The sequence below is a fragment of the Pleurodeles waltl genome, chromosome 8 (assembly GCF_031143425.1).
Source record: "Pleurodeles waltl isolate 20211129_DDA chromosome 8, aPleWal1.hap1.20221129, whole genome shotgun sequence".
NCBI lineage: Eukaryota > Metazoa > Chordata > Amphibia > Caudata > Salamandridae > Pleurodeles > Pleurodeles waltl.
In genome coordinates, this window is record NC_090447.1 from 1,409,564,884 (window position 1) to 1,409,590,997 (window position 26,114).

At 45.4% G+C, this 26,114-nt stretch overlaps 1 protein-coding gene across 5 annotated transcripts in view; it reads right to left on the minus strand.

The window, feature by feature from the left end:
* Positions 1-26,114, minus strand: part of RUNX1 (RUNX family transcription factor 1) — a 484,255-nt gene that overhangs the window by 33,726 nt on the left and 424,415 nt on the right. For all 5 annotated transcript variants that reach the window (XM_069202507.1, XM_069202505.1, XM_069202508.1 and 2 more), the window contains one exon: positions 23,920-24,111. In XM_069202507.1, coding sequence (XP_069058608.1) covers positions 23,920-24,111 — 192 coding nt within the window. The remainder of the gene's footprint in view (positions 1-23,919; positions 24,112-26,114) is intronic.

The following is a 26,114-nucleotide window of genomic DNA, read 5'->3' on the forward strand; positions in this document are numbered from 1 at the left end:
AGGACTCCCGTGCGGCCGCCATGTCTGCGCCCACGTCAGCGGGCCCTGGCCTCTTCCCGGAGCCAGGCGGGCCTGGGCCAGTGGTAAACACGAGCCCTTGCAGCTGTGGCCCGGCGGCCTTCCCTGTCACATCCACCTGTTGGATGTTCGCATTTCGTCGGGACAGTCGGGCTCACAGCTGCCCAAGGGCTTTGAAGTGGAAGCCCGTGCGTGGGCTCGGCATGCCGTCCACGCTGCGGCGGCTCTCCATGGCCTGTAAATCACGAGGGCGATGAGGCCGCCGCCCTCATCTTCCGGAGTGAGGAGGGGAGAGTGCGTCACGCAGAGCGCACCTTCAGGCCTGAGGTTGAAAAGATAATATTTGTGGGGAATGGGCATCCAGCTAGGTAAAAACCTGCCGCAAAATATCGCTTTTTACCTCACTGTGTGTTATTTGGAGTGCAGGGGAGTAGCTTTCCACGATGCAGCAGGTGCAGTGGCAGCGGGCCCACAGAACACATTACTACTGTATTTCACAATTCAAAAAGGGGCCAAGGAGGGATTCCCATGCCTTGTACTAGGGTCCATGACACAGTGTCTACTCCACTGTAACTGGTCAAAGAAATGGCAAAATATTAAACTGGTGGGAGCAGTTGGATTTATAAACATCAGCCAACCGGTCACTGGTTAATGTGCGTACCAGGGGTCTGTATAACACTAGCGGGTTAAGACGGAGACGTTTTAGGGCATGGGCAAAATGGGCTACGACCCAGGGTCCCAGCCATTCAGGGGGCCCCTGATAAAGCCAGCTCTGTCCTGCAGAGAGTCTTGCCTGGGTGACCTCGAATACTACTTACACAGATTGTTTTTAATAGTGTTTCCCTTTAGTTTATTTTTAATGTTAATTATGTGTCAGAGCCTATTGCAGACATTTTGCAGAGGAATGTTGTGTATATGTTTAATGCAATATACAAAAAAAGTTTCTTGCAGAACAATACAGACCCCCACATTTGAGAAATGGGAGGGCGTCACAGAGATTATTTGCAGTTATATTAATGGGCTGCTGCTTTGTTACAATATTGAAAGCACACGGGTATTCCAGGATATTAGGATGTAACAACTTTAGAATTTGCCCCTGGCCTGGACAAAGAGGTCATGAAAGAGATGAAAATGGATCATAAATTCAAAGCTGTTTGGAACAGGGGCCCCCAAAATACCAGCCCCGGGCCCGCAACATCCTTAAGATGTCTTTGGGTTAAGGGTTCTAATCCCCTATGTTTATCTATTATATATCAACGAGATGAGTACTGTTGAATTGGGTAAAGTCACTTCTGTTATTTACAGCGCTGGACATCGTTCTAACCTTTGGTGCTATTTCTACAAGTTGGTAATATGCAGTGAGGGGATTTTGTTTCTTTTTTTCCAGAAAGTGTGGTGTTTTTAGCTATCCCTGGCTAGATTGTTCTACAACTGTGAGAGTGATTGTCCAGCTAGGAGGCTTCAGATTTGAACTGTTAAATGTCCAGTTAGAGGTGAACATAAAGCAACTAAAAGCCTCTGGGGTGCTAAGGCGCTATAGAAGAACAGTAAATATATAATTAATAAATAAATAGAACTGCACTCAAAACAGCGTCTTAAAGCCAGTACATTTCAAATAAGCAGATCTCTCAACCCAGACAGCTGAAGGGAACATATTATAAGGGTAGTGATTGATCCATTCAATTATAGGAGAACCGAAGAGCTGCAACAAATTCATTATCATTAAGGGCCAAACCGTGAACTTTAAAAAAGAGATAATGAACGTTTTCACCACCATTGAACGTTTTGCGGCAGTAAATGGTCCCACACGTTCAGCTAGTTTACGGGGATAAATACACCAGGCTGTGAGAATAAAGGGCGGCCTTCTAGGTGGAATCTATGGCCAAATATTGCAATTTTTTTTTACCAATGCATGATCCCAAGTGGACAATTTAGGGTCGAATGGGGATACCTATATGTGCCTCTACTGCCAATTTAGGAGACATCTAGGTCTTAAGCAGGGATACAATACATTATTAGATTTGGGGCAGGGGTGCAATTAAACACCTTTTGGCTAAAAAAAAAAACATTTCACAACATGACATGTGGTAACTGAGACAATTAAGAACTTATTTAGATTATTGACTGATTAATGAAATCAAATGAAGTAATGAGATTCTGAGGCCATACAATAACTTAATGGGAACGGCAATGAACTGATAACTATTAATACATTCCTGTGACAAGTTAATACATTCATCTGCAATTAATTGATATCTGAGATAGATTTATGAGCCCTTTCAACCACCTCATTGGTGTAGCCCTAGTGTCCTCTCTGTTCCCTGCACCCAGTTTTTGGGTGAGCATTCCCCTTGCTGCGAAATAGTTGCCTTCTGGTTTATGGTCTCAATCTGGGTACTCAAAGTGAATAATGGAAAACAAGTCTCCTTTGTCCAAAAAGGTCCCTTTAATTTTGTAAATATTGGTTCAAGGATAGTTTGTGGTCTAACATCCTAGGTATCTGTAACTTTTTAACTTTTCAAAGACTGCCTGACACAATTTTAATGCTAATTCTTGGAAGCATACTATCATCAGTTTGTTAAACCTGATTTCCAGTTTGTGATATGTAAATATGCACATATATATGAAATGTTACTTACCATGGAAGCACCTGCTCGTTTCATGTATCGCTGTAGATTCACATGCTGTGCATACTCATGCCATCTACTGTTAGGCTCAGTCTTATGCAACTTGTTTTTTTTCCGAAGAAGTCTTTTGAGTCACAAGGTATAGTGACTCCTCCCACTAGTAGATATGCGCAAGGGCATCATCTTCATTGCTAGACTGTTTTTCCGCATGGCGTGTTAGAAAAGAATAGAGTGAAGGGATAGAAAAGAAGATGTCCATGAAGAATAATGAAAAGGTAGGAAAAAAGAGCCTCTGCAAGAACCCATCGGCTTCCGGGGAGGAGGGTAACCACAAATTAATCTACAGCACTACAAACCATGAACAGATGCTTACAAGGCCAGTAACATTTTCCATTTGTGGCATGTTTAGTTGTAGATACACAGGCTGTGCATAGACTTGAAAGCAGTTCTCCCTTAAGTGGTGGCTAGTCAGAGGATGTTAAGAGGACTGAAAAAGAGTACAAAGTTCAACTTAGCTAACTTTGGTTTGTTGACTTAATAGGACATCCACACAGTGGTGTTTCGTTAAAGTATGTGGAGTGAACCATGTAGCAGAATTGCAGATGTGAGCTATGGAGATATTCCCTAAAGAGGCCTGTTGATGGGGAGTCCATACACCCTGGACAGTGAGATCTTGCAAGTGCACCCACAACCCAGAGAAGGATGCGTCTGTTGTTATAGTCACCTGTGGAACTCACTGGAAAAAAATTCTGGCTTTGCAACAGGTTGTTGGTGTTCCACCATTGCAGAGAGCTATGTGCACAGCCCCAGATCAATACTAAATCCTCACAGTGACCCTTTGCTTGCGACCAATGTGCTGCATGGCTCTCTTGCAATGGACACATGTGTAGCCTGGTGTCGGGGACTATGGCAAGCAAGAGGCCATCATGACAAGGAGGAGCATTACATGTTGATCTGGCTGAATAAGAGGGAGCAACGCCTGAAAGACTTCAACTCCTGCTGGTCTGGGGAATGCCTTACCTACAACAGAGTTGAGAATCGCCCCAAAGAATGGTTGAGTTCGGAGGAGCTAGAGGTGGGATTTTGTGGCACTGATGGTGAACCTGGTGTGGTTATGAGCCAAGCACTGCTGTTGGGTTGCGCTTTTGACCAGCCAGTCTAGGTAAGTGAAGACATGTATGTGAGTGCACCTGAAGTGCCTGCTACTGCAACATATTTGGTGAACACCCTGGGACGGTGATGACCCCAAAGGGCAGCACTTTGAATTGGTAATGCTGGTCTCTTACCATAAACTGTAGGAACTAGCGGTGAGCATGGTGCATCGGGATGTGACAATAGGCATCCTTCAGGTCAAGGATGGTCACAAAGTCATCTTGCTGAAGTAGTGGGATGATATCCTGAAGTGTGACCATGTGAAAATGTTTGGCCAGGATGTACTTGTTGAGGAGCCTCAGGTCAAATATTTGAGTAAGGGACCTGTTGTTTTTGGGAATAAAGATGTAGAGAGAGTGTACCCTGTGCACAGGTTCCATGGTTCCCTTATGGATAAGTGCGACCTCTTCCTGAAAGAGGTGCTGATGTTGAGGGGTGAGGGAGTCTCTGTGAGGTGGGGTTGTTGAAGGAATGGCAGTGAGCTCCTGACAGTACCCTTGGTGTATGATGTTGAGGACCCACGGATCTGAAATAATGTGCTCCCACTGTTGAAGAAGCCCTTGAATGTGCCCCCGACAGGTGCATTGTTATCAGGGGGAAGGGGAAGGAAGTCATTGCTTTGCGGGTGGCACCTTCTTTGCCTCTACCCTTGGAGTTATTAGCCTGGTAACCCCCTTGAAAGTACCTGCGCAGAGAGCCCTGCTGAGGTTGCTGCATCTGAAAGGAAGTGGTAGCCTCAAGAGTGGTGGTCTTGGACGCTTTGCAGTACTGGGATGTCCAAAAGGAACCACGGGCAGATGGTGTCAGAAAAGCTCCCATGGAATTTGTGGTGTCCTTGTCCTTCTTGATTATTTCCAGCATTTGGTCAACCTGTGGACCGAAGAGGTGCTCCCCATCGAAGGGCAGGTTGAGCAAATGCTGCTGGACTTCTGGCTGGAAGCCAGAAACACACAGCCAGGCATGTCTGCGTATCAGGATACTGGAATTGATCCCACAAGCTGTGGTGTCTGCAGCGTCAAGGGCACAGCTGATGGTGGTATTAGAAATAAGCTTGCTCTCTGCCACAAGGTCCTGGCCTTGTTTGTGGTATTGGTCAGGGAGATGCTGGACAAGCTCCTCCATTTCATTCCAGTGGCCCTATCATAGCGAGATAGCAATCCGATTGAGTTGGCGAAGTGCCAATGGGTGGCAGACTGGGCAGCAACTCTCTTACCAGCCCTGTTGATCTTCTTGCTGAACCACTAGGGAGTCTGGTGGTAATTGACCCCGGATGTACGCAGGGTCTGAAGATGACGCCTTGTACTTCTTGTCCACCGTAGGAGTAATAACCCGTGCTTTGGCTGGCTCCTTGAAAATATGAGGCTTGAGCATGTCCTTGAGCTTAGGGAGGTACTGCATGGAGCGCTGGGTGGAGGAGAATGTCTCCACGAGGAAGTCATCATCCTCTGGGACCTTGTGCATTTCCCACTTATGGTAAGCAGCCGCCCTGTGTAGCACCTCATGATATGAGGTAGTGTCATCGGGTGGAGATGGATGGGTGGGGTAAAGGTCGGGATCAGTGCTCTCTGGGAGTTCAATGTAATATTCATCCCAAGGGTCATCTTGTGTATGGGGCTCAAAGGGCTGGTCATAAGGGTTGTGAGGAGAGCCTGGACTGTTCTTCTCACACCCAGAGTGTAGTGAACCCTGTGGTGAAAGAGGCAGTGGGTCAAAAGGTGGCAAAGGTAGGCGATGAGGTAAGTCTTTTAAAGTCGGAGGTGGAGACTGAGGTGGAGGTTGAGGCAAAGGAGGTGGACTGGTTGCCTTGTCATGTTTCTTCCAAGCCTTCGAGGCCAGCAGGATGTCAATGGCTTCCTTGAAGCTAACCTTCTGCTTTGGAGGAGCAGAGTCCCTTATATTTGTTGGGAGGCAAGCAAAGATTTGATTAGTCTGTGGGTGAATTTGAACCTGTTTCTGTTGAGCTTTGAATTCCTCTGTCAGCCACTGGACAGTGGGCTGCTCCTGCTCTTCAGAGCCGATAGAAGATGGAGCCTGGTGCTCTGAGAGTTTTGGCTCCCAGGATGATGTGGATGCTGCCAGGGGCTGGATCAGTGTGGGGTCTGAAGTGTGATGTTGGTGCCGACCATGGCCTTTGGGCAGTGGTGGACTGGAATCCTTATGTCTGGCTTTATGTTTCGACACCCTACCCTCTCGACGGCGGCGCTTGACCTCTGTGCAATCCAAGAGTGGCAGAGGGGGGATGGAAATGATGCACATGATATCCCCCTTCGGCCGTTGGGCCGGAGTAGGCAGCGGGTCGTGATCCTCCACTTTGGAGTCCTCTACAAAGTCAGACTCTGCCTCCGTGGCTGATGTTCCTGGCTGGGGATTGATGTTGATGTGATGCTTGCCAAAAAGATCTGGAGTACAACCACCTTGTCTGTGCGCCATGGAGGCGGATGCTAGATACCAATCCTAATGGTAGCGAATGCTCTTTTAGCTCTGGAAGGCAAGGCAGGCTTCGAAGGAGGTGCTGTTGTGTTCCGGAGCCAGGCAGAGATTACACACCTCGTGGAGTTACTTCCATGGGAACTTGGCACAACACTTTGGGCAGTTTCAGAGTGGAGTTCTTTCCATCACTCACAGGGCATTGTTGTGGAACAAACTGCCTGGACACAGCCTTAAAGGGGTGATTCCCTGAACAGGGCACCAAAAGGGACTCGTAGATAGAACTGGATGTAGCACAACGATTCAAGAAGAGAGGGGAAACGCGTCGCGTAACTATACCAACAAGTGGATGGGTTCCGAAAGGTTCCAAATATAAAACCAGAAGGCATTGAACGGGAGCTCGCTGAAGCACGTCTGAGCCCGACGGAGATAAAAAATAATTTAACAATGGAGCCGATGCCCATGGGCATATCCTCTAATTGAAGGATTCACCGTTCCTCGTGACTTAAAGGACTTGTTTGAAGAAAAACAAGTTGCACACATCTGAACACAACACTAGATGGCAGGAGTATGCACAGCGTGTGTGTGTATATGGGTAGTTAGATAGATAGATAGAAATATTTTAACACACACTCATATATTTATCATTATAGACAAATGTGGCATATTTAAGAAATGTACCAATAATTGAAACATTCACACCTTCCTTACTACAATGCAAGGTAAACTGTGTTGTTATTACAACTGCAACAAACTTCAAAAACACTGCTTAGTGCACCACAGACCCCACAGAAGAAAACCCTTTGGACCATACTTACTAAGGGCTAGTTATTGTGATTCACCTCACTGCACACATTAAGCCCTTCTGCTCTGAGTTAAATTCATTTGTTTATAAATACTGCACATTAGAAACCCAGCATGGCAAATATCTTACATGCATATATGCAGCATGTAGTATGTTATTTATTACCATTATTGAGGGAGAGGAGGGGTATCCATGATCCACACCAGGCTTGGCCTCCTATTTTTTATGGCTCCCTCCCTACACTGAGCAATGGTGACACGGTGCCTGCCACACTCTGCACATCTGCACACATAGGAATCAGTGAAAGCCCACAATAACATGTCAAAACACATAGTATAGGGTACAGATGTGCCTGCAGGAGAGGAAACAGTTAGGCAGCAACTACCTCTGCATTCTACAGGGAGCAGAGCATGAAATCACAATATGTTTTTCTTAACCAGTGGGTGTAAAATCAAATAAAGAAAACATATGCAGGTTTCAGTAAATATTTGTCTTTAGGGTAAGGAGTTCTTTTTTTATTTATGTACACGGTTTTGTTTTGCTTACCATGGCAGGTAATCTGAGCTGCTATCAAAACATAGAGTGTTCTGCCAGAAAGAGATTAAACGAGAGAACGGCAAGGAAAGAAACTGGATTTGTCAGTCCAGGGCTGAAGGAGATTTTGTTTGCAGGAGTTTTGCAATCAGCACCTTTAATCTTCGTAACAATCGCTTCATTATGTGCGCTTCAAAGGTCAATATAAAAAAGGTAGCAAATGAATGCGGGTAATGGTGGGAGTTGGGTGACTAGGAAGCGATAATATAAGGTGTGGGCTGGGCCGCTGACGTGGTCAGCGGACGTCGTGCTGTCCACCGTGGAGGGCACACCGCCTGCTCCCGTGGGAGGGTCTGGGACTACGGGAAGGCACCCCTCCTTTCCTCTCGGGCCCATGCTACCTTCTCCATCCCACTGCCTCTGTGCCAATAGGAATGAGTAAACCAAGGGGTGGCGGCAGCAGCAGGTGTCACTGTATTTGTGGCCACAGGCAAAGAACTCAAGGCTAGTGCTGTACAACCATTTCTGCCATGTAGAATGTTGGCTTGTCGAGTGTTGGGACAGCAGTGTCAGCATTCTGTTTTTCATATCGATGGGCCACTACCAGTTTCAGTTGTACCTTCCATTGGGAATGCAAAGTCAATTTTTCTACTTCAACACATCCATGGGGTGTAAAGTCCTCAGACTGGACATATTTCATCAAACAGAACCCCTTGCTTCCTTCAAAAATGTAACTGATCAAAATTTTGCAGGATCAGTGAATACCTACATTGAGCAAATCACAAGGTCTAGACAATTAAAGCAAAACTAATCTCATGCCATCTGACATGCAGATTGTTAATATACGTGTAAACCACCTAGCCTCAGTGCATCATTAAGCATGTTGTGACATGATGGGTCCAACCTTAGTATATTTTTTCAGTAGACACTTAAGTAAATGATTCATAGAAAAGAAGCTCAGAGTTGGTGAGGTTAGGACTGGTGCCAGGAAGTGCCCATTCTTATGCAGAGTGCATAGACCCCAAGGGAACACGACAGCGTACTGACCAAGAAAGTAGACTTGATCACAGTAGATGAAAAGAGCACGAGGAGCCAACACTTCAGTTGATTTGGTTCTGGTCTCCAATGGTCCAAAACAGAGATCCAGAGAGCTTGTTGCTTGATGGAAAGGGATCTTCCTTTTAATTTCTACAGTTTACTTGCAAACAATTAAGCTTATTTGTGTGATAGCAAAAATAATTATGGTTGAAGCATTTTGAGCATCTTTCAGTTGACTTTCCAGCACCTGTGGTCTTTATGGAAGGCTGGGCAAAGGCTGTTTCTTGATGAAGATGGGTTGTCAAAGCAGCAGCCACTAGAAGCGACAGAAGAGAAACACTAGGGTCATGCTTGTATGTTATCAGTTGGGTCACCGTAATGATAAACTGAGTTTGTGGCCATCATTTTCGAGTACCTAATCGTATGGCATGCCAGAAGTCCATGATGGACAGAAAGGTAGCCAAAGGGACAGCTGTAAAATGTTCTACTGAGAGGGCAGGTGTTCATTTTGTGAACCCTCTTGGGGAGAGCATAAGTATGCGTATTTTGAGACAATAAAGGCTGTTAATACTCACAGACTGGACATTCTGTTATCAATGCCCAGTCTAGTGTCATATCAAGACTTGTTACACTGTCTGCAGTTGCTGCACAGCTCTCCTCTGCAATTTTTTTAACTGTTTTATTAAAATGTTGATGATGCTGCATAGTTTAAATTGTGATAATATTCAACAAACAGGTATACTGGGAGAATTGTCTCAGAAATAGAATTTGCAAGAAAACTATTCTACCACTTACTTGTTGCAAGTTTACAAAACTTTACAAAAGGGTTCTGGTCATTGCAAGCGTAAACTTTGCAAAACTTTGCTGACTAAATTAAAATTGCTTCCACCCGTAACTTGTACACGCTCCTGTGCGCTGCGTGCTATATTTTTACCTATACAAGAATAGTTAGATTATGAGAGGATTAAGGATTTGTTTTCTGTGTGGGATGGGGCGATGCCGCTGTGGCTTTACTGTTAGTATTGATTCATAACGTGCAGGTCTTGCAACTATATTTTCTAGGCTCACGGGCACTTCTTTTTACATTGTCACTTACAAATTTCCATAAAATATTCAGGCAATTCAAATGTACATCTGAAACATCTGTATTGGTAAATCTATGAAGGAAGTTTCTGTAGCCAAAAATATATGCACATGAGTTTGTGGACTTTTCTAAAGGATGCTTAAAATATTGTTGTCACTGCTGAACAGGCTGAAAATGATTCAAATATTTGCACACAGAGAACACGTGTCTTTTTCAACAAGGGTATGTGAAAATCGAAGGCTGGCGTAAATAGTGTACAGACTCTGGAGGTATTTACAATCTCATCCTAGGACATCCTGTTAAGTTTCCATTTTTATTTTTAAGCAGACTACTTAGGGACCTATTCATCTCTAAATATAGCGATATCCAGATCCATCTCTTACAAGTAAAGACCGAAAGGGGCCCAGTGAGTACTTAAGTCATAGAACCTCTGATAAATTTGTTGCTGAAAATGAAGACATCTTTTGCATCCCTGTTCGAGAGAAATGTATACCTAATGTAATAAGGCTTTTAAATAACTACGAATGAAGTAATATTGATCCCCCTTTTTCATATCAGATGCGCTCATGGGAAGTAACATTTCTGTCAAATGACTAATAAACACCAACATTAATCCGAATAATTTTAAATGACAACTCGCGGCACAATGAATGGAAGAGCCCTTTATCTCCCAGATAGATGACAAAGATGAGTGACCCTCAAGAAAAGAGCATTTCATGATAAAACATCACTAAATTCTTGAGATCAATACACAAGTGGCTCCTTCTGCCCATAATCTCCCCAAAACAAATATAGATTTCTGAATGTCCCAGTCTGAATCTAGTTGCTCCCAAACTTCTTCGAGCAATGATTAAATTTACATAAATGAGGGATATACTCCCAATTAACACTTCTGGATTTCTTTCCTCCTCCACCCCTCCATTACTCCTGTCAGTCTAACTAACAAATTCTCATATCCACGGCTCAAATTAACTCATAATAATACTAAAACTGTACTCATATTTCCTGATACTAATCCATCACTAATTCTAGTTGGGTTCCGGAGTAGCATGCTACTCGCCAAAAAGCGCTTTGACGCCTCATCGGGGTAGTAAGCGCTATATAAATACTATTACAATACAATACAATACAATACATGTGCCATTGACAACAAACGTGAGAACTAGCTTCAAAGTCCACCGTTCAGTAATCTAGCTCCTATCTGCATGTTGCATCATTCAGGAAAAATGTCTGACGTTACATGTGTAATCATTGAGGAATCTGATGCCTTATTGCACATTCATTCCATGAGGAGTACAGCTGCTGTGCAAGCACAGCCGGCCCGCTCACCCGTGGACAGGCGTGGAGGAGGTGTGCCGGCATGCGCGAACGCCATGAACCATAATGGAGGAGAAAGTCTCCAGCAGATACAAGCTCTCTTCTCGCACTAGTGGGAAGTGGAGATGCAATGTATGTCGGCCGCTAGACTACCTGTCTGGACTCCGACGGTGTTCCTATCTCCGGGCATCCTAGGTAGCTATCCAGCCTAAACATGGGTAAGCACTCACCGAGTGTACCTTCATTAGCCCGGATAAAGGATCAAGTGTTCAACCTCTGAAGGCGCATGTCTATGTGAATTTTGAGCTGGCTGCTCCAGTAACACAACAATTTGGTACCTATAACTGTGCCCGTCCTGTCCTCTCACACACAGTGTAATTCTTTGCACAAGCTTCCTGTCAGTTGATGCTTCAAGGGCAATGCTGTGCCCCTGGCACTGATGCCCTTCATGGTACAGTTGACATGTCAGCCCCTTCTGCGGGTCATTGCCTCTCAATTCCACCCTTTACTTGGATGCTGTGAGTATCAGGTACCCTTCCGCAAGCTGAAAAGCCTGTTACCACTCACAGTTCTATTCAATGATTTGACATGTCAGTGGAACAGGTTGGGCTAGTGGTTCTTGGCAAGCTAATCAATAGAGGCGGTGACCAGATCTTTCCGCAGTACACGCTCTTCTTTTCATGGACACTGAAAGCGCCCAGTGATGGGCGCGCTCCCCGACATGCAATGATGACCAGATATCAATCGTGCAGTTGTTATTGCAAGTGATCGCTATGAGCAGGGTGGGCTGGGGAATCATCTCAAAGAGCAGGCTTTCTTCTTTCCAATTACAGCTCTTCATGTTTTCATTGGTATAGATGTGCTATTGGTCTGTTGATTGAGAAATTCCTGGCCACTCTGGAAAGTAAAACTTGCTCAGGTGATATAATGCACTGATAATCGTATGAGGTTGGGATGTGAGATAATTTATCATAGCACCGGATCTCACTGCAGGAGCAAGAGTATGGGCTGGGTATATGGTCCAGCGGTTAAGATGATGTCCTTGGGGTCTAGCATTAAGCTAACCTGCATCCTATTAGAGATGGTTCAATTGTAATAAATGATGCTCTTTGCGAGACGTCCCAGTGCTCCTGGGATCTCGAGGTTTGTTATACCACATTTCTGAAACGTAATCACGTCCTGTGGCCCAGGGAGCGCCGATTCTCTAATTTTGAATTTTCTAAATTTTTGTTTGCGGCCAAGTTATGGCCTTTGAGTACAAAATGGAAAAACAAACGCAACAATTAAACGGAAGCATAAACATTTAAAATCAACTCTAAGTTCTTCAATGGGAAAAGGGCAACCATAGTAGGAAGGGAAGCAGGAAGAGAAAAATACCACGGGTGGAAGCAACTCGTCTTTCCCTGCCGTTTGGAGACTCATCTCTGCTGTTTACTTGTCTCCAGGACAGACCGTCAGAGAGACCGTCTGCTTTCCATCAGCAGCAACAGAGCAGTGGGGGGAATGCGCATGCGCATGCCCTTGTATACATGCACATGATAACTTCACCAGTGCCGGGCGTAAACAGCAGCCCTGCTTCTAGTGTACCGGGCGCTCCGCAGGTTTATAATAACTAACAGCAAATGGGATTCAGCGGCGTAACAAAACTGGAAGTCCCCCCCTCCCCCCCCCGGCCGCCAACAAAACATTGAGGTGGGGCCCTCCGGACTCACACGTGCCAGGTGCTGTGGGGCATTTGTTACGCTCCCGATGGGATTTCATAAAGACAATTCTGCAGTGTCTGCCATACATCTTTTTGGCACGATGTGGAAGCCAGGATTGCATGGGCCAGGATGCAAGCAACGAAAACGGACCTTTGAGCCCATGGGGTGGTAAAAGATAACCATTAATGGGGTGCAGAGGGCCCCAATAACTGTGCACCTTCCGCACTAAGGGTAGACATGGCCTCGATTTTGCCTAATGTCAGCTAAAACGATATGCAAGAAAGCCCAGTTCTCTTTTAGTGATGTCCATGACGTCACCGCACTTTTAAAACACAAGGAAGTCGAAATCTGCTTAAAAGCATCTTTGGGATGGTGAATATCTTTAAGAACTGGGCACCCTTCTCCATCCTGTTTCATTTGTACAACATTTACACCACCAGCATCCAAACCTACTGATGCTGCTGGCTGTTGCCTACAAATGCCAGTTGCCCCTGACTACCGCCTACTGAGAGAAGCGCAATAATGTTAAATAAATATTTAAAATAATGCAACTGCCCCGTATCACCTGTACTTTGAGCAAGTCTTGATTAAGGGGGCAGAATCGGTGTGTAGGTGGTCGAAAAGTAGTTAACCACCAGCAAGTGGAATTCCATTAATGACAGTGGCCCGAAGTTCTGTTTCCTGATTTTCTAGCACGGAGTTAAGTTTGAGAATGTATTGAGGCAGCTTTATTCATGTATTCATCCATTACGATGGATCTGTTGAGGCTAAGGGCATCTCCCCGTTGGGACACCGCCCGCCCTGAGAGGCGGGTTACACTGCCCTTCTATTCACCAAGGGTAAGTTGCTCCCTCTGAAAGGCAAATGGAATTGTTTGGCTCTTGGGGATGATACATGGCCCTTATTTTGTCAGATGCTGTCTGTTGTTAGCAGTTAGAATATTTTGCTTACTTTTCTCAGACTCATCTCCTCTTGAATCAGAAAAAAATGGGGCTCTATCAATGATTCTTTGCTTTCAAAGGGCCCACATTTCCATGTAGGACAATTGTTGGTTCTGAAAAAAAATATGTTTAATACTTTAAATGGGCGCCCAACCCATCAGCACTTGCACCTTCATCTGAAAGGTGTTTATTTTTTGCCTTTTTTGTGGGTTGACCTTTCACACTCATTGATGGTACAGGTGAGAGGATGATCCCTTCCACAGCCTGGAGGAAGGTCGGCTTTATTGTTAAACCCCAGTCCCCGCCTATTTAGTTCAAAGGCAGAGCCCACTGGCCTGCTGACCCCATCCGCCTTCATGTTTGGGAAGATCTGCAGTAAGGGCATGCGCTGCAGTCCTGGCCCCTCCTCGCAGATGGTTTTGGTATGTGCAGACAAAGTGGTTGAAAAGTGGACTCCAGGAACACATGTAACTGTGGTTGCACATCACTTTATTCATGATCACATGACAAAAACGCCTCTATTAACCATATCTGGGATATTAACACCATTCAACAGCATTCAGGATATGTCCAACGTCTTGCTACAATTTAAGTAAAATAATCAAAAGGTAATATTGGGAAGATCAAGCTTGGACCTTTGAAGCACTACCCGCTTCTTGAGGTTTTTTAAGATTTAATATGGATGCAGCTTGGAGGCCTTAACAGGCGCGCCGTGAAACTATCCTAAAAAGATGTAAAAGCGGACATGAATCTAAATTGCAAAAAGTCACTGTCCTCACAAGGGATCCCTGTCCTCAGGGCACTCTAAGCACTTGCCTGCCAGGATCCATCATTACATTCACTGGCAGCAACATTAACCCGTGCAAGCGCATGAGCGACAAAGTAGTACAGGGGAAGGACTTGTTAGCGGTGGTGGGACTGCAAAGACTGTTCAGGGGCCGACACACTTTTAAAGCATCATCAACCCCCCCCTCCACTCCATAAAAAGGTCTAAGTCCTAAAGTAGGACAAACTCCTGTGAACATTTTGTTGCCAGGTGTAGTACTCAAAGCACACCAACAAAACCAGAGCACAAGGAAATGAGCCAGTGCAGTGGTAAAGCCCCTCCAAACATGGCGCCGACCACAGGGACATAATCTGCCATGGGCAAGGCACACGTGCAGCATTTATTTATCCCATCAGGCCTCGCTTCCATGGTGCAGTCAGCAGGAAACAGAGCAGTTCTCTGTATTATTTTCAGGGAAATTCGGGCATCATTCACTTCAGCAAAACCTGGGTTCACTTCTTCAGTTTTAGAGTGACGTCACGCATGCTCAACAACAGTTTGAGGGAGCTTGTAAGGATCCCGCTCCTTGACTTCACAGGCACCTGGGATGTCTGACATGAAAATAAATGAAACGTGCACTTGTGTCAGTAAAAGAGTGATCTGCTTCTAGGTGCACTGAGCACAGCATGACAAGAGAAAAACTCCGATTATGAGATGTGTTCGAGACGCCAAGGAGAGGACAACTGACCCTAGCCTTAAGAGCTTCCTCACAGAACTGAGCTCATTTGCACTGAATAGCCAGACCGTTTTCACTCTTGATTACAGGGTTTGGCTTTGCAAGTGTACCTTTTAAGAAGTTTTCTATGCACAATGTCACATTTATGCAGATGAACTTTTACATAGTTTTCCTGTGTGCTATACCATCGTACAGTAGATGAGAACTGATTTCTCCGAAGTGTATCGTAGGCACAACCACTTTGCCAGTGTTAAATTAGGATATGTGCGACACAAATTGTTGCAAAGTTCACGTTTTCACAAACTGGGCATACTAAGATTATGTATTAACATTACTATAGGCCTTCACGCGGGCTCAAACAAGGAATAAGACATTTTGGGTTATTCTTAGGAGGGCAAGCAGGGCTGGGCCCTAAAGCAATGATGAGGATATGGTGCACATTCATTGGACACAAAGGCAGCTGTCAGTCCCAGGTCGGAATCTATGCCAGTGTTTCTGGGGACAACTGACAAACAGTGTTGGTAACAAGGGGGACGACCAAGGGATTCGAATGTCTCCAACATTAAAAGGAATGCACCTGCCTAAGAGATTAAATTCCAAGACATAACAAGAAAATATGGCTTTTGCTTCTCATGAAAAGGCCTAAATCGGAGTACTTCATCCCCACTTTGTTCTCATTTGTGCACTCTGTGTGTGTGCACAAAGCTCTTTTTAGCTTCCAGCTCGTGTGATGTGGTGGCCCAGTCCTCCTTTGTCTCTGAACCTGTGTGCTTAGGTGTTTTCACAGTGACAGGTGTACATTCCCATTCTTGTGGTGGCAACGGCGAACAGAATGTGGGTGGGCGGTCCCAGATGCCGGGGCGTGCATGGGCACGCACCACACAGCGCCGGCCCAAGCTCAAGAGTTTCTAAAGTAGGAAGCTACTGTTAACCTCCACAAATAAACAGTGCCTCAGAGCCATGGCTACCTACAGACTCCAACTGGTGAGGATGGTGGCTTTGAGGTCCTCTAAAGAGTGAATGTGGCAAGGGGGGAGGGATTTGAGAAGTTCAACCTCTTGAAACCAGGGCGTTCTTCCACTCTAGCAGAATGACAGAAATAGAAAGAAAAACCCCAACTGTGAAACTGGAAGATTTTTCACCAGGAGGTAATATTTTTGCATTCATATTATGCTTGGCAGCTGAGGGGGTTTCTGTGCTTAAGTGTGGGACTCACAGTGAGACACGATGTTTGAATGTGGTTTCGCCTGAGAAAATAAAATAAAAAAAGGTTGAAGGATGCAATGCTTAGGTTAATCTCAGCCACTGGTCATTACTCTGAGCCAAATTCCAGTCCATCATTTGATACTGCCTGTGCCACAAAAGGCAGGGGGCAACCATATGCAAATTCATCTTGGCCTCGCCCTCAAAGGGACAGTCCTGCCTAAAATGTTAAGCTACGTAATCTCTGCAAAGGAGCACATGCAATTTTAGGCATGTTTTAGCATGCTAGACCTCATCCATGAAGTGCAGCCTATGTTCTGTAGCACAGGGAGGTACAAGCCACACGTGAGCACATCCTTCATATGTGTGGCATCAGAGAAAAAGGAAAATATTATGGGTGGAATGTCTGAATTACTCTTATGAGTCAGTAATAGATAACAATGATACTCGACTGCTACCAAACGGCTTTCCAATTATGCTCATGAGCAAGCTTCAGGCTGGTCTAGGAGCCAACTCAGTCTGAGGAAAGCAAGAAAGACTTCCCAGGTCTTCCATGGCACGGGAGCTGGCTAAGTACTAAGATTTTGGCTCATACTTTGTTGATTTTTCCTAGCCTCATTAGTGGAGCAAAAGTCTGTCTCTTTTCAAACCTTGCAAGCTCAGCGTTGTTTCTAACACCACTTGGTTCTGTTGCACAAGCTTCCCGGTGATGGCTGGCAATATGAACAACCACATTACTTGTACCTACTGATGTTGTTTAAAATATGATGACTCTGCATCAATTCATGGACCACCAAGTAAGTCAAGCGAGCACACCTAGGAGACGAGCAGGTATGGCTTATGGACTCACCATCAAACAAGGTTTCTTCTAGTCTCTATTAGAACCTACCTTGAGAACCCATAGCATGCTGTTTCCAGGCCATTACTTCAGCCTGTGCTAAGGTGGGCACTAAAGACCCCTGCCCCTTCTGATCACTGTCATATTTTTTATTACTGAATGCTCATGGGTTTGGAGTCCATTTCCAAAAGCTGACCGACGTCACAGTCACATGCATCACCTCTGATCTACTTACTTGACCTCACATGTACTCACAGCATCTCACGACGAGCCGGTGGGTTTAAGCCAGGGGACTCCAACCTTTTTATTAGTAAGAGCTACTTATGTTCAATGAAAATCATCATATTATTATTATTGTAGTGGTGTAAAAGTCACCACATCAGACAAGATTATATTAGTGGTCACCCTATGCAAGACTAGCTTCAGTTATCACCTCCGTACGTCAGGCAGGGTTGCCAGCACATACATAACAAGCATTTACAATGCAACGGGTCTCGCGTTTGCTCATGTTAAAGCTGATCGCGTTGTAAACTCCTAACCCGACTTTTCACCTATCGGCAAAAGTGCATTTATGCATGTAACTGAAAAAGTGCAATTAACTATGTAAAGCGCTCGACTTCTGCCAAGCGAGATCGCGCTCGTAAATTAGAGAAAAAGAAGTCCACGAGCCCGATGGAAAACAGCGAGCCTTGCATGTTTTCTGTACTTGGTTGCTGCGCTCGAGGAGGGCTAGCCACCGGAAAAGGCATGACGTATGTGTGCCTTCGACTAATGAAAGCAAGCAGATTTTATTAGGCAAGCCCACGAACCAATAAAAAACACTGACGTGAAGTTGACAGGGCTCCGAGCCCTTTTCTAAATACAAAAGCGTCTTGCTGCGATACGCATGCGCGAGTGCATGCAACGCAGGCTCGACCCTAAAAAAGGATGTGTTAGTTTGGAATGCCTTTACATGGGTAATACCTAGCAGTCATAACAACAACATCCCTGGCAACAAGGTGATAATATTAGTAATGCATCTCCCCAATACCAAATGATTTATCCCTGAACTATTAGCTTTAAATCTATTTTAAATATATTTTTCAAAAACAACCATTTTCTTCTTCAAACATCACCTTAGGAGTTCCAAAGATACACACATTTTCATCTTGAATACACATTTTTCAATTTTGAGAGGCATATTAATTCAGACAAGCAAAAACATTTAATTTAGTAGACTGGACTGCGCACAGGCGAGCTACTTACAGGTACCTGGAGAGATACTAGTGGTTCACGAGCTACTGGTTGGAGAAGCCGGCTTAAAGCACTTTAATGCCTGCTTGTAAGACACCAGGCTCTGCCTCGAGCAGTCCCACCCACACATGAATCTGGATGCCTGTTCTGTACATCTCCAGCATACCAAAAATGTAGGACACAGGAAATAAAGCAGGAGTACATGAACACAGGAAAGGTATCAGCAGAGACTAGAGGGATGGATAGTGTGTGGAGAATAAAAATAATGTTTATCTACTGCTAAAAATAACGCTGATAAGTTCAGAACCCAGCCTGGCTGCAGTGCTCCTAGTAATAGTGCACTGGCGAGCCTTCATAGCGCTGTAACACCTCCAGTGTCACAGTACTGGTACTGGTAATCAGAGCTGTAATCCTTGTAATGAGACAGTATTGCCACAGCCCATCCTGGCCGCGTTACTTGTAAATGTAATATACTGGCAAGCCTTTGTAGTGCTGTAACACCTCCACTGTCACAGCACTGGTACTTGTAATCAGAGCTGTAATCCTTGTAATGAGACAGTACTGGCAAAGCCCAGGCTGGCTGCAGTACTTCTAATTGTAGTGAGCTGGCGAGTCTTGGTAGGACTGCAACACATCCAGTGTCACAGCACTCACTCTTCTGAGCAGGGATGCACTAGCAGCGTGGAACAATATTGGCTCTCCTGAGTAGGTATGAGACAGTACTGAGTCTCCTGAGCAGAGATGCAGTAGGTGCAGCGAGACAGTACCGAGTCTCCTGAGCAGAGATGCACTAGGTGCAGTGAGACAGTATTGAGTCTCCTGGGCGAAGATGCAGTAGGTGCAGTGAGACAGTACTGAGTCTTCTGGGCGAAGATGCAGTAGGTGCAGTGAGACAGTACCGAGTCTCCTGGGCGAAGATGCAGTAGGTGCAGCGAGACAGTACCGAGTCTCCTGAGCAGAGATGCACTAGGTGCAGTGAGACAGTACTGAGTCTTCTGGGCGAAGATGCAGTAGGTGCAGTGAGACAGTACTGAGTCTTCTGGGCGAAGATGCAGTAGGTGCAGTGAGACAGTACTGAGTCTCCTGGGCGAAGATGCAGTAGGTGCAGCGAGACAGTACTGAGTCTCCTGGGCGAAGATGCAGTCGGTGTGGTGAGACAGTACTGAGTCTCCTGAGCAGAGATGCAGTAGGTGCAGTGAGACAGTACTGAGTCTCCTGGGCGAAGATGCAGTAGGTGCAGCGAGACAGTACTGAGTCTTCTAAGCAGGGATACAATAGGTGCAGTGACAGTCCTGAGCTTCCTGAGCAGAGATGCAATAGGTGCAGTTGGACAGTACTGAGTCTCCTGAGCAGATATGCAGTAAGTGCAGTGGGACATTACTGGGTCTTTTAAGCAGGGATACAATAGGTGCAGTGAAATAGTACTGAGTCTTCTAAGCAGGGATTAAATAGGTGCAGTGGGACAGTACCGAGTCTTCTAAGCAGGGATACAACAGGTGCAGTGGGGCAGTACTGAGTCTCCTGAGCAGATATGCAGTAGATGCAGTGAGGCAGTACTGAGTCTTCTGAACAGAGATGCAGCAGGTGCAGTGGGACATTACTGAGTCTTGTAAGCAGGGAAACAATAGGTGCAGTGGGACAGTAATGAGTCTTCTAAGCAGGGATACAACAGGTGCATTGGGGCAGTACTGAGTCTCCTGAGCAGAGATGCAGCAGGTGCAGTGGGACATTTCTGAGTCTTCTCAGCAGGGATACAATAGGTGCAGTGACAGTCCTGAGCTTTCTGAGCAGAGATGCAGTAGGTGCAGTGGGACAGTACTGGCTCTTCTTTGCAGGGATGTAATACTTGCAATGCTACGGAAATGGCAATTCGAGGCACTTGTCAGCAAGGTTACAATATGTTCAGTAGGACAGTACTGGCACTTTTCAGCAGGGATGCAATACTTCAGCAGGACAGTACGAACACTTTTCAGGAGGCATGCAATATTTTAAACGGGACAGCGCTGACACTTATCATCAGCGATGCAATACTTTAAGTGGGGCAGTGCTGACACTTATCAGCAGGGATGCACTTAAACAGGACAGGGCTGACACCTTTAGGCAGGATTGCAGTACGTTCAGTGGGACAGTACTGACACTTTTCCGCAGGGATGCCCTAATATCAGTGGGACAGTACTGACTTTACAGCAAGGATATAATACTTTAAGTGGGCAGTGCTGACTCTTCTCAGTAGGGATGCAATACTTTAAGTGGGACAGTACTGGCACTTCTCAGCAGGGACGCACTAATATCAGTGGGACAGTATTGACACTTTTCAGCAGGGATGCAATATTTTAAATAGGACAGCGCTGACACCTTTAGGCAGGATTGCAGTACGTTCAGTGGGACAGTACTGACACTTTTCAGCAGGGATGCACTAATATCAGTGGGACAGTACTGACACTTTTCAGCAGGGATGCACTAATATCAGTGGGACTGTACTGGCACTTTTCAGCAGGGATGCACTAATATCAGTGGGACCGTACTGGCACTTCTCAGCAGGGATGCACTAATATCAGTGGGACAGTACTGACACTTTTCAGCAGGGATGCAATATTTTAAATAGGACAGCGCTGACACCTTTAGGCAGGATTGCAGTACGTTCAGTGGGACAGTACTGACACTTTTCAGCAGGGATGCACTAATATCAGTGGGACAGTACTGACACTTTTCAGCAGGGATGCACTAATATCAGTGGGACTGTACTGGCACTTTTCAGCAGGGATGCACTAATATCAGTGGGACCGTACTGGCACTTCTCAGCAGGGATGCACTAATATCAGTGGGACTGTACTGGCACTTTTCAGCAGGGATGCACTAATATCAGTGGGACCGTACTGGCACTTCTCAGCAGGGATGCACTAATATCAGTGGGACAGTACTGACACTTTTCAGCAGGGATGCACTAATATCAGTGGGACCGTACTGACACTTCTCAGCAGGGATGCACTAATATCAGTGGGACAGTACTGACACTTTTCAGCAGGGATGCAATATTTTAAATAGGACAGCGCTGACACCTTTAGGCAGGATTGCAGTACGTTCAGTGGGACAGTACTGACACTTTCCAGCAGAGCTGGTATATTTATCACAGAACTACCCAGGCCCTTCTCAGAAGGAGGCGGGCACCGTGACACTGGCGGTGACGAGGCATCATTTTTTCCATTTTAAAACATGGCATGTCACACCACCGCCCACGCTGCTTTGCACCTGTCATTGCATCCCTATTGTTTCATGTAAGTGCCATCGCGCACACAAAAGACACGAAATTAAAGCACGTTTCGACTTAGTAGGCAAAGTGTACACAAAAAGCGGGTAATCCCTGAGGAATGCGGCCGCTCTGATGCTCAGTTTCGGGTGATGCTTTTTGTGCTCAGGGCTCGTCCCACACAAAGGCTTCTGATCACAACGCCTGGGCAGGGCTGATGAAATACTCTCGCGAGACTTAGATTCTTATTGTTCGGTCTCGTGTGCGGACAGCACTGTTGTGGGTCCAGTTACACCAAGTCAGAGGAAACTCTGAGCCTCTGTTTTGTATGTGTGTACACAGGAGCGTAACTTCAGGGGGTGTTACCCCCCCCCCCAATAAATGTATTATTTACTACATAGTTGGGCACAGGAGCTTTCAGTCGGGTATGATAAGGTGTCTGTCGCATTTCACCTGTGATTTTTAATACTCAGACAAAAACACACGTGCATACACTCTTGTCTCTGATTTGAGGGGCTTAAAACATGGCTGTTATACAAAATGCAGTGTTTTAAGTACTCCCTCACAGTCAGCACCCCTTTCCCTTTCCACTGGCCCTTAAGCCCCCTTCATGCGCTGCTTCTCATATAATGATTAAAATGGCATGCCAGTGTGATTGTCAGAAAATCTGAAGCTCACCCCCTCCCCCTACCACCCTCCAGCCTTACTGGCCAAGCTACTCCTATGTGGGCACATCTGGTGAGAGGTGGTGTTTGGTTAGAGAACGAGCTGTTTCTTTTAGAACAAGCAAAACTATCACCTACTTGGAATGCTGAGATTATCTCAGCCAATGGGAAGGCTTTGGGAGTGGGCATTACCTGCCTGCATATTCATTCCTGAGCCTTCTTCAGCAGAGAGCCTGGAACTAGGATACAACATAGAAGGAAGCCGTGTATTTCTTCACGGGGGGGTGAGGAGTATAAGTGCCCTAGATGACCACCATCGTTATGGGGAGAGCAGTTACCACACCACAGACTCAATAATGCTAATGTAAAGTGGAAAATACATATAACTAGAACCTTTATGCCAAAATTCTCCTTGTTAAGTGTTATAGCTCAACAAACACTGTTGGTAAGACCCTTTCTAGTAAGTTTTTACCCTACATAGATTACCTTATATGTCTTTTTACATGACAGCAGTGGATTTGACCATAGCTGCATTCATTCCTACTGGTCTATTAGATAAAACAGACTAAAAACACATGTTGCCACCTAAGTAACCAGTCCATACTCGCTTAATGCAAGAATCACCTCAAATTTCTGCATCAAAGTCAAGCTAGTGAAAAGTGCCAGTTCAGCACCTTCCACACGTCACAGACCAGCTGGTCCACCCTGTTTCGCTTGGAGCACTTTTCAGGTGTCACAACTATTCGAAAGCTTTGTACCTGTGTTAGGCACAGGTGAAGGCAAAGGTTACCTGTGGGCGGTTCTACCCTCTCCAGACCCACAGCATTCACACCACTTGAAAGCCATTTGCACCATTACAACTCTAAAAGATGTAGCTAGTACAGGAGTGGGCCAGGGCAGTAGGTGAATCAACTGAGGGGTACATTTCAAGATGTGTGGGGCTCCCCAGTATTGCAAGGATGCATATGGGCTTAAGATGCTGCAAGGTCACAGAGTGGATTAGTGAACCATGTGAAGTGACAAATCCAGGATAAGATGAGATACAACAGTGTTCAACATGCCGTTCACACCACGCAGATCAGTGGGTTAGTGAACCGTCTGAAGCGGACCATCTGGGACAAGATGAAATACATCACTGTTCAACATGCCTTCCACGCCACACAGGTCAATGAAAGAGGGTACATTTAGGCTGGGAACTCACATCTGTTATTCAAAGTGCCACGATGTGACAAGATACCTCACTATGTAGAGCAACACCTCAGAAATACTTTGTCGGACAAATCAGGCTACATAAACGTAGCAGAATTTAGCTCGCTAAATAAGAAAGCTTTTTGCATCCCAAACACTTGATTTTGTATCTTATCTTACTGCATGCGTGGTACAAGTCAACCATGACACCCCCCCCAAAATAGCCGAACTTTTGCATCCATTTTTGTTTTTATTATTGTACTTATGAATTTTAAAATAATACTAACTGACAACATATTACAGCAAAATACTTCCACGCTCCTCTCCCAACATTAACCACTAATCCTGCAGGAATGGCTAGACCGCCAGGGCTCTGAAGGGGATTTCAGGTACTTACCCTGAATTTGGCTCTGTGGCTGCGGGTTAAAGGCTGTAGCGTGGTTCAAGGTAGCTCTGGCATTGGCTGTGGGGGCTGGGTGGTGTGGGCTGACGCGCATGGCGGTCCGCCGTAACTGCTCCAGCTCGCTCAGTCTCTCTGAAAAGGACAAGCTTCCGGGCTTGGTCGGCTCATCCATTTTCTGGCGATGTCCTAATGTGGGAGGGTGAAAAAGATCAGAAATCTGCACGTTTGAACTTGTTGGCAAGCTAGATTGCTAGCTACTCTCTGTGCACACGTCAGCAAACGCTACCGCTACTCAGACACAAACAAAAAAACAAAGTCCCTGCAGCACCAGGTCTGTCCACTGGGGACGCTAGACATTAATCCCATCGATCCCATGTACCCGACAAGACAATTGTACTTGCAGAATCCCATCGATTTAGAACAGATCACCAACTGCAGGGATTTTTTCGTACCATTTCAAGTGACAAACTCACTGATGTAGCTTGAATTCAGCTCTGCAGCCAGCATCTACTCAAGGCACAAATATATAACATGGATAAATATACAAATGCGGTAAACCGAGCTGCCTACACCCGACAGAGACCCGTCAAGTTCAAAAAGCGTCTGTCACTTTCAAGAAAGTCCCCTGTTCTTCACAGGGACTATATTTCAATCAAGACACAGTCTGTTCTTCCAGGAAAAGAGGATTGCATTATTAGCCAGTTCCCAGTAGCTGGAGTCCTAAAATGTTTTATAACTCGTAATATGGTTCCAGATGCCGCTGGGAGGTGGCTCTTCCCGCTCCCAGGTCTTCTGGCACACGCTGTAAGTGACACAAGGGGCAAAGAAGATCTTCCCTGTCGTTGCAATTTTAATGACCTTGCAGGACCACAGCCAACATGCTTAAAGGCAGCTGCTTTGGCAGCTCTGAGTCAGGAGGCTCAAAGTTGATAACACCAAGCTGACGTCTGCCACCCTGTTGGTGGAGGCCACCGCCCGCACGTGAAAAGTTACGAGTAGTAACTTGGCTCTAACCCGTTTCAGGAGGTGAAGGCATGTAAGTATAAACGGTGTAGTAATTGTGTCCTCAGAAATGGCGAATAGCCAAAAGTAGTAACTTTACTACAAAAAGTGAGAGTAAATTTACATGTGTAGATTTACTCGTGTGCAAATTTACCTTTGTGAGTAGGCTCTGCAGATTTTTGGCATTTACAAAAAATCCTATTTGAATATTCCTAAATCAATTATTTTAGGGATTCATAAAAATCCCTAGGTGAATATGTTTAAATCCATGATTTCAAGGACTCACAAAAATCTTTTGGTAAATATGCCTAAATCCTTGATTCATATATTTATTTGTGCAAGCCCGGTCTTAAACAGATGGATTGTACGGGAGCCTAAGTAGACAGCTGGCTGTTGCAGAAGAAAAAGGAACGTGAGTCTTGGTGACCCATTGGACTGTCTGAACTATCAATATCAACATATATGTGTATCTATAATGCCACCACATTGAAGATACGGTGAACAATGTAGTGGGGACCCACCTCCACTCTTTGAAGATCATTCCTACCTCTTTTAGAAAAGCTTCAAACTAATTTCTACATTTCCATTTCAGCCTGTTCTCATTCCATCATGCACGGGCGGCAGGAAGCGAGAGTCACACTCAAGCACTGCCGTCTGCAATCAGTGTAGGCACCTTCTGTGTGAAGGTCTGTGAATCACCAATACCAGTCACAAGCAGCCCAAGTCCTTTGAATTCTAAAGGATGTCCCTGAAGTACCACCAGTCACCCTGGTTCTGTCTCTGTGTGAGATAAGGTGCAAGAGTATCTCAGTGGGCTACTAGAGTGTTAGTGAAAAGACCACGAAGTGACAGTAAAGCATTCCTAGAACTATCAAACCTCTAAAAATAAGTAATAAGCCACTGAGCCTGAGGGATGACTCTCTATGACCAGGGAATCACTGGTAAATTACTAATGGGATTGCTCCACTTTTCACCATTCCAAGAGCAATGAAATGCTCACCACTGCGCTGAGTATAAGTATTATTGCAAATCATATAGGCACATGTGTCCTAAACAAAACAGGTCATAAATATTCATATTATTGGCTTAACATTAACTGATAATTGGTAAAACCTCCTTCAAAACACTTTGAAATATTACTAACGCTGTAGTTGAGAAATGTACTCCAGGATAAATACATTTAGCAA